The following is a 9802-nucleotide window of genomic DNA, read 5'->3' on the forward strand; positions in this document are numbered from 1 at the left end:
ACTCAAGGAACGCATAAGAGGAACACAATTTGAGTCCTGCTAGGATCCAAGGCTGCCGTCTTGACGTGTGCAAACTGAACAAGGGTTAAGGACAGAAGGGCCACCTTCAGAAACACAGGCCTAGATTGAAGCTATGAGGAGAAACATTTGCTTCACATTTTGAATTATTTTAAATAAAAATTTCTGACTTTGGGGCAATATTTTTTTTACCCATTCTTATACAGTATCCATAGCTATCGTTATTGAAACCTAAACCCATTTCACCAAGTCTACATGCAAACTGGGGGACGCTTCCAATAGAGATTAGAGTCCAATGTCCCATATTGTGTATACGCATAGCCAGACCGTAAATATATACAAACCATCAGCTCAGACACAATCTCTGCCTGCCTACCTAACTCTCTCTCTCGTCAAGCCTGGTTGCGTGGCAGCCCTGCCAGCTGTCGCAGTAATTAAGGGAGCACTTCTGTAGGTGAACTGTGGACCCCTTTCAAGGAAATGCTCGTTCCTCCATGAATAAACCAGAGCCAACGCTCAATTCTGAGGCACAGCGGCCTGTGGGACCAGCCGTGGGTGCCCGGTCTCAAGGCATAAGCAGAATGCCCCACCTTTTTCCAAGGAGCGGCTGGAGGGCTCAAACCAACTGCCTTTCACTGCAGTCAACTGCTTCACTGCTGTCCCACCAGGGCGTCTGGACATTCTGGAAGACCCTACAAATGCCTGATTCCAAGGAATCGTAGGCAATTTGAAAATACGTTCTTTAGAATCACCCTGAACTGGTGTGTGTGTGTGTTCAACTGTGAACTACCACAAAAAGGAAAGGCACCACTGCTGAGTAGGGCAGTCCTTACGAGGCCATAACTGTAAAGGTAAAAACCTGTGCCAAACCTGTCAGAATGAGAAAATGAGCGCTGAAAAGTGGCAGGACCTCTATGAGACAGACTCGGTTTCACGTGCCTTCCGACATACTCTTTGCTCTCAGCACAAACCTCTTTGGACCCAGCACGGGGACAAAGGGGACCTAGGACACTGTGCAGAACTCCGTTCAGGCCACGGGCAACCACGGTCAACAAGGCAAAGGACGGGAACAGAAGAGCGCAACCAGCTAGACGGCTTGCCTGCGCCTCACTCGCCCAGCTGCAGGGACGACCTCTACAATGCTACTCGCCCGGGAACAAGGCATCACACTTATTTGCCAGGCAATGAGGAAATCGATGTTTCACCTGTGTGTCTAGGAAATGATCTTGGCTAGGCAGTGCCTTACTGAGAGCGAGTAAGTACTCGGAGTGGCACATTTATGCACAAAGTGTGTGTAAAACAAGGGCATCACCATCCACCAGGACAAAGCCAACACTGTAATAGTGAATTTCAAACATTTATTAAACCATACGTCCAATCAAATGACTGCATGGGCAATTTTCATAAAGCCTGCTATATACAAGTGTTAACAACTTATCATATGTACTAACTACATAAAATGTACAAGTCAATAATTCACCAGAAGAGAATCAAAAACTCCATGGCTTTGAGAACACATTACCACAGCCCACAAACACAAGGCATTTCTGTGTAGCCAGTCAAAAGAGGCAGGAGCTGTCTCAGAACTGCCCTGCCCTCCAGATTAGCGTCATGGCCAGTGGGACCACTAAGGGCTTCAGAACAGGAAAGTCTGCTGGCAGTAAAGATGAGGCAATAAATCAATTACCTTACATTTAAAAGTTTTTTCTAACTATATTCTACTAATAGTTCTCCCAAATAGAAATATTATAAAAATCATTATATTATAGAACACATGTTTTTATAAAACCTACTCACTAAGTGGTTTAATATGTGAAATTAGTGGCCTGTTATGCCATCTATGATGAAGTGAAATTTCTTAAGATAAATCTCCGTAACTCCCACCCAATCAATAACTGGGCGGGACTATGCCAGCAGGGTGTGTGTTAACTACTTGGAGACTAGTCAGTTTTTATGACCACCCCCCCTCCTGGCAGTAAGGTACAGGCAGCCGCAGAGAAGGGAGCCCTGTGGACCCTGGTAGGGCCCTTTCAAGATCCTTGTCTCAAGTGCTAGAGGCCGCTGACACCACCAGCTCCATCACAGGCTGTGGCATGGAGACTCAGAGGAGAAGTGCTGAGATATGGATGGGGTGCCTGCTCATCTGGCATGAGACCAGGGAACTGTGGGGAGGCAGACAGGTAGGCAGGCTGGTTTCCTAGCCACAGAGGCAAAGGCCAAGGGCTTATCAAGTGGCTGAGCGACAAATGACTTGAGACTTGGCTACGGCGTGGCTGAGCGGCAGAGAACCAGCGAGAGACTTGGCAGCTGGCTGAGACCACGACTGCATCCTGACTGCTTTCAGGTCCTGACTTGTGTTAACCTATCGACTACCCGACGACACCCCTGACTCCTGAGTACTGTCTGAGCTCTGCGGCCACTGCAGCAAATGATCAACCCAAGCACAGGGTTGTTGTCTGAGCAGGTAAAGAAGGATGGAGGTGTGTGCATGTCTGACTCCTACTTCGTGGCAACAGAGAGGCCACAGGAGGTCAGATATGACCCACCATTTAGTTTTCCTAGCCCCCTTCCCTCTGGCCTCAGGCCAAGGAGAAGGAGAGCTGTCCCCATTTCTTTAAGCAAGCACTCCTAAAACTTGGGGTGTGAGGCATGACCGGCTTGGGAAAGGAGGGAGGGCTTCCTTGGGCTGGGAGCTGGGAGTTCAGGGCACAGGCCACAGACCAGCCCCATGCCTCCCTCTGCCTCCCTGCTAGCAGCAAAGTCAGCAACCCAGAGAACAAATGCCAAACAGGCAGGAAAAGGGTAGCCTTGCTGCGCACTCAGTACAAGGAATGACAGGACACATAGCCCCAGCCCACACTGGACAGCAAGGAGACACCCTTCCCCCAGGAACGGCAGCAGAAAGGATGAACGATGGGACCCTGGCACCTCCACCCTTCCATAGATCACTGTGAGATACAAGGGACTCTAGACGTCCCCTCCAACAAGAGGTACCAAGATGCCTGTGCCAGCCCTGAGAATTCATGCCCAGTGAGAGCCAGCACCTGACCATCCTCCAGCAACAGGTGACAAAGCCACCTTGCCATGTGGTGGAAGCAGCGTGAGAGCAGTCTCCTAACACACCGCCCCCTCACCCCAGAGATCTAGTGGGCCCAAAACCCACCTCAACCGCAGCAGGGGTGAGGACATGCCCCTGTCCACAGTGTCAACAGGGATTCAGGCAGTCAAGAGCTGCACCCAGCAACTCTCCCACCAACTCAGAAGAGGCCTAGAAAAAGACTGAAGAAGATCCAGAGCGTCACAGCCTAACACCCCTATCGGGTCAAAATCATTCCCAATACCAAACTCCAGGAAAAATCTCACCTTCAATGAACAGAAAAGCAATAGCCAGCAACATCAAGATGACTGAGGTGTTAAGGGCAAATGAGAAAGGATTTTAAAATGCACATCAGAAACATGGTCAGTGGACAAGTAACTCATGAAAACAAGTAAAAACACTGAAAGTCTCAGCAAAGAAACAGATAATATAAAGAACCAAATGGATGTTTTCAAACTACAAAACACTAGCGTCAAACTCTAGAACAGTTAAGTCAAAGACACCACCCTCAGCGGGGGGTGCTGGAATGATCGTGGGAGGCTGCAAAAAACACCCATACTCAGTCCTGCATGAAGGGCTACCGCACAACCGTTGTTCATTGCCGTGCGTGTGCATCCGCTGAATAACTGTTTCCGAAAAGGGTGGGTGGGCTGAGTACATACGGGAATATATGCGACAGACTGAAAACACAGTGGACGGACTCCTCCACAGAAGAACCCCTGACCCTGAAAAGACAGCACAAGAGAAAATGGACAAACACACAAATAAACAGTGCTCAAATCCCTGTGGGACTGGAAACAGAAGCTCTAAAAACGCGGTCTCAATGCATCAAGATAGGAGAGTGCGTCGGGCTCGGGGGCTACTCAAACAAAAAATGGCTGGAAATGTCTGATAAGAGGCATAAACTAATAGACTCCAGAGGCTAAGCAAACTCCACAAAGATAAACTTAAGAAATACCGGTCAGAACCCATCGTGTCCAACTTCTGACAGCTGAAAGCAAAAAACACACGGTGCAGCTTAGAAGTAGTGAGAAAAGCACCCCACTGACAGGACAAGTACTCAGTTGAGAGAACATTTCATATCAGAAAAGGTACAGCATGTTCAAGTTTTAAAAGAAAAGAATTGTCAACCTCAAATTCGTTCTCTAGAGAAATTGTCCCTGATGAATGAAAACTCAGCCAAAAACCAAACTCCCTGCCAGCGTGTCGACGCTGATGCAGAGCGACCTGAAGGACAGGGCAGACTACTGCCCCCGGGAGCTTCCCAGACTAACTCTTTACGGAAGGAGAAAGCCCTGTCTTTTACCAGAGGAGTTGGTGGTTCTGAACTGCTGACTCTGCAGTTGGCAGCCCAACACAAAACCGCTGTGCCACCATGAATGAAGGGGAAATTCAAAAACCCTGTTAGATCAAAGAAAACCAAGAGACTAGGTTTCAAGGTGACCTTCCACAGAAGTGCCAAGAACTGACTTCTGGAGAAAGAATGGAACTCATCCTCCGAGCAAGTCTAGACTCCAAGGAAATACAACAGTCTTCCTTCTCTCCTTGCGTTTTCTAGATTAAAATTCTGGCGATAACCAATTCTAACTGCCTGATGTACTTTAGATAAGAGGTTAATATTTTAGAAAACATTGCTGTAAATAAGGGGATAGAAGGACATAAGGACGTAAGGAACCTATACCTCACCACGATGGATAAAAACCGGACACAACTCTAGTGCGATGATTTACGCTGGGGACTATCGCACTCACGGCCCCATAGGGCAAAGCACAAGTATCCCCTTTGGGTTCCATCAAAGGAAGAGAAACCTCCATTTTCTCCTGTGGAGTGGCAGATGGGTTTTAGGAGCTTATCTTGCTGTTAGGAGCTTAGTGCTTCCCCAGGACAAAGCTGGGCTGCCTAAAAACAGGAAGTATCACCTATCCAATGAAAAACACTAAAAAACATGATGTCAACATGGAACTCTGAAAGTTGTTCAAGTAACCCACAAGATGTTCGTTACAAAGAAACTAGTGATGGTACATATGAGGGTTGGAGATACAGGGAATCCAGGGTGGATGATACCTCCAGGACCAAGGGCGTGAGGGACGATGCTGGGAGAGTGGAGGGTGAGTGGGTTGGAAAGGGGGAACTGATTACAAGGAGCCATATGTGACCTCTTGCCTGGGAGAGGGACAGCAGAGAAGGGGGGAAGGGAGACCCCGAATAGGGCAAGATATGACAAAATAACGAGGTATAAATTACCAAGGGCATATGAGGGAGGGGGGAAAAGGGAGGGAGGGGGGAAAAAAAAGGAGGACCTGATGCAAGGGGCTTAGGTGAAGAGCAAATGCCTTGAGAGTGATTGGGACAGGGAGTGTATGGGTGTGCTTTGTACAATTGATGTATGTATATGTATGGATTGTGGTAGGAGTTGTTGGAGTCCCTAATAAAATGTAAAAGAAGAAAAAAAAAATACTGAAGGAAAAAAAAAAAAAAAGAAACTAGTGAGTCAGACAGAAACAACCAACACGAAATGAGAAATAAAGTGGCCGACTTAAGCCCTGACATATCAATCTTTACAATGATTATACATGTGCTAAATACATCTCAATCAAAAGACAGAGATGGGCAGTATGACTAAGAAAATATAAATCAACCCAAGGATATGCTGTAAAACAACCTAAGTAGGCGGAAAGCAAAAGAATGAAAAAAAATGTATCCTGCAAAAATTAATCAGAGTAAAGCAGTAATGACTAATACTAAAGTCAGATAAGACTTCAGAGGGATAAGAAAAATGATCAGAGGCAGGCAGAACTACATAATGATAAAAACAGTTCTATCCATCAAAACCACATATCAACCCCAAACGTGTACGCAACAAACAACAAATCTGTAAGCGATATGACGAGCTGATGAACTCCAGCGAGAAACAGACAAGTTCACAATTACAGATGCAGACTTCAGCCACTCTCTCACATTTGACAGAACAATTGGGCAGAAAACCCGCAAGGGTATATCTAAGAACTCAACAAAGGCATCCGCTAACATGATCCAATTAACATTTCAGAACATTCCAGTCAGCAGCATCAGAAGACCTTCTTTCCAGAAGCCTAGAAAATAAACAACTCAACAGACCATCTTCTTGGCCATAAAGCTACACCAACTTAAAAATAACTAAAATCACAGGGTGAGTTCTGTAACCGCAATGAAATCCAGCTAGTAATGTAATAACTAAAAAAAAAAGGGAAATTTCTCAAAAACACTTAGCAATGCGCTTCTAAATGATCAATGAGTCAAAGAAATCACAAAGGAAATCTTTTTGAAACAAATAAAAATGAAATTACAAAATAGCAACTAAATCCAGTGCTGCCATGCCCTGGTTTTTGACACAGGGCGCCCTGGTGGCACAGTGGTCAAAGCATTTGCCTGCTAACCCCTAGGTCAGTGACTCAAATCCATCACTGCCCCACTGGGGAAAGATGTGGCAATCTTCCTCCGCAAAGAATGACAACCTGGGAAATCCTCCAGGGAACTTCTGTTCAGTCCCATAGAGTCACTGAATCACAACTGACTCAACAGCAGTAACTGATGGTGGTGATTCTGACCAAGATGAACACTGTCTCATGGAGGTCACGCAGTCTTTTCAACAAATGGTGGACTGCCATGTGAGCAAGCATGTGTCAGGTGAGAAGTACAAATGGAATGTTCCTTAGAAGCTAGGATGGAAAGAATTCATCTTGCTTACTTGGCACATGTTGGAAGGAAGCCTGGCGGACATTGTGTTGATGGAGCAGAGGTTTCTGTGAGAAGAGGAAAAACCTTCCCCAAATGAACTGACACAGTGACAACACATCATCCCAGTGTGGATGGTGCACCACTGTGTAACATTTCCTTCTGTTATACAAGTGCTTGCTTTGAGTCTGGCGTGAACTAAAACGGAAAAAGAACAGAATCTATAGCCTGATATCTTACATTAAAAACACAAAATGAATCATAGATTCGAGCTTAAAAAAACAACATTTTAGAAGAACATATAAGGAAGATAAAAATCAAACACCAAAATATGTGGGGGGCAGCTACAGCACTACCGAGAGAGAAACTGACAGTATTAAATGCTTTCATTAGAAAGGATGAACAGTTTCAAGTCAGTAATCTAAATTCCTACCTCAAGAAACTAGAAAAAGAGGCCCAAAAAAAATGTTTAAAGAATTGGGGAAAACAGATAATAGACAATAAATTCCATTTTAATCTGCTAAATTTGTGCTAATTTGCTATGGCAGCATTACAAAACTAATGTATTTACACATTTGTCAACTATCACATCTGACATTTTGTATTTATGACAATAAAATATCTGTGATCCAACTATTTTGTGCATTAACAAGGTATTTGGCAGCTCCATTATGTGGTATTATGAAGTTGTTATCCTCCATTTTCAAATAAAGCGAATTTCCCCAGTTTGGGCACCTAACTATGCCAATAAATGGCAGTTCTTCCAACATACACTCTTAATGTGTCCAAAAGTAGATATACCCCTAAATTAGGGTGTAAAACTTTAGTATTTAACTATTTATGGCAATATGCACCACAAAGCACTTTTCCTTCCCCTTCCACTTCTGCATGTGTGTGCATTTGTGGACAGTGGGTGGTGTGGGGGTGTTAGGGGCTGCCACCAAGTAAATACTAGGGATGAAGCAGGTGATCAGTACCCAGAAAGCTTTCATTCTACCCAGAATCAAACATCTTATGATAACATCTTAAGGTCACAAAAAAGCATTACGTTTGGGCCAACTCACACCCTACGCTTCTGCAAAAGAGTTAATAAAGAGATCAAACTGAAATGATTTTATAAAACCATTAGACTCAAACTCTGATGGAACCCTATTTCAAATTATGTGGCTTGTTTTCAAAGTATTATCTCCTATAATTTAATTATTAATTCACTCTCTCAGGGAACACCTGGAAAGGGGGCAGTATTTCTTGAGAACTCATTTCCAAACAGATCCTGAAAAGATTCACCTTATCTTCTTGTAACCTTCAAACACTCCCCCTCCCCCAAAAAAACCCCTAAAATCTCACATTACTGCTTGAAGTGACTAAGCTCACACAGAAAATAAAAAACTACAAGCTAAGTCAGTTCTTGCACTGTAGTAGGTACTCTTTGTACTGTATGTAACAGATTCTCAAATAACCTACATCAAAACTGACTTTAAAACAACTCAGAAGGAATAAAAAGTGAGTGGGATTAGTATTTTCCTCCTAGCTGGCTGTTCCTTTCTTTGGCAGTAACAAAGATGCGCTTGGTCCACATTCAGCAAACCCTACCACTTCTGAAACCATTCACAGGATTCACTAGTTACAGGATCCCAATTTGTCTGATAGCCTTGATGGGCAGACATTGCTTCTAAGAACCCAGATAACATGACTATTTTTTCTGAAACTAGTTAAAACTCACCAACTTTAAAAGTAGGCCCACGTTTGAACTATAGCCTACATCTGTCGCACCAAACTTACAAAAAAAGGATATATACAGAAAGAAAGATTTCCCTGGAATAAAATTGAACTTTACTGAATTAGAAAAGTACAATGCCCGACTCCCTTCTTTGGGTGAGAAATAAGTGGGAGTTAAATAAGTGGCATCGCAGGGCGTAGGACCTCCACTGAAAGTCAAAGTCGGAGTATGCGACTTAATCTGGCCGTGAACTGACTGCGGCCCCTCGGAGCGCCGCAACCTCTGTCAAGTTCTCGGTCCCTTTCCTAAAAAGCAAAAGCTCTTGCCGACACCAAGTTTACAAATAAGTCGGGTACAAAGCAAACATGGGAAGCGCTCCGAAATGCACTCTCGAACGCGGGGCGCGGGATGGGCGGGAGTCTCAGCACCTCGAAACCCACGTTCGCAACCGTCGCCCGACTTGGAGCACGGCAGCCTACGCCCCGAGCGGACGAGTGGACCGGCTCCGAGCCAGGCCCATGGCGCGGCCGCCGCGGGGCCTCGCGTTCGCGGGCCGGGCGCCCCCAGGGCCCGGTAGCGGTCCTACGGCGAACGGCTCGGATCCGGCGGACTGGCTGGCCGTCCGGGGCGGGCCCACAGCTCGGGGCGAGGGCGCGGCCGCGGGAGCCCCGTCGTTACCTGCTGTGCCGGTCGGCCCCCGGCCCGGGCCCCGCCGCGCTGTAGTAGGCCGCGCGTTTACGGTTGGCGGCGGCGGCGCCGCGCACCGGGTACAGAGGGATCTGGTCCGCCATGTTTCGGCCACCACCGGCCCGGGCCCGGCGACCCGATGACGTCACTGTACGGCCGGGATGCGAAGCGTGGGGCAGTGGAGTCCGAGGCCCCGCCCCGCTGTGCGTCGGCGCCTGGATGGCGTCACTGCGCGGCGGCCGGGGCGCGGAACGCGGGGCTGAGATGATCCGAGGCCCCGCCCCGCCGCTCATGCTCAGTCTAGTGACGTCACCATGTGGCAAAACTCGAAGCCGGCGGCTGGAGCGTTTGACATCCCGCTCCGCCTCGCGTCGACTCAGTGATGTCACCGCGCAGCAGTACAGGAGCACCGCGTGGAGTGCGCATGCGCTGCCCTCCGAGCCGACTCTTTCGCGGAAGCGTGGGTGCCAAGCTGCTTGATGGCGGTCCTTGCTCACCTGTTTCCGGAGAGGCCCAGAGCTGGACGGGCTCTGTGAGCAGCTCCCTGCGAGACACGGCTCAGCTTT

At 47.0% G+C, this 9802-nt stretch overlaps 1 protein-coding gene across 6 annotated transcripts in view; it reads right to left on the reverse strand.

The window, feature by feature from the left end:
* Nucleotides 1-9544, reverse strand: part of ATP9B (ATPase phospholipid transporting 9B (putative)) — a 124817-nt gene extending 115273 nt beyond the window's left edge. For all 6 annotated transcript variants that reach the window (XM_075533098.1, XM_075533100.1, XM_075533099.1 and 3 more), the window contains exon 1: nt 9228-9544. In XM_075533098.1, the coding sequence (XP_075389213.1) occupies nt 9228-9529 (302 nt within the window). In that variant the 5' untranslated portion in view covers nt 9530-9544. The remainder of the gene's footprint in view (nt 1-9227) is intronic.
* Nucleotides 9545-9802: the final 258 nt, after the last annotated feature.

The sequence above is a fragment of the Tenrec ecaudatus genome, chromosome 15 (genome assembly GCF_050624435.1).
Source record: "Tenrec ecaudatus isolate mTenEca1 chromosome 15, mTenEca1.hap1, whole genome shotgun sequence".
NCBI classification, from domain to species: Eukaryota; Metazoa; Chordata; class Mammalia; order Afrosoricida; family Tenrecidae; genus Tenrec; species Tenrec ecaudatus.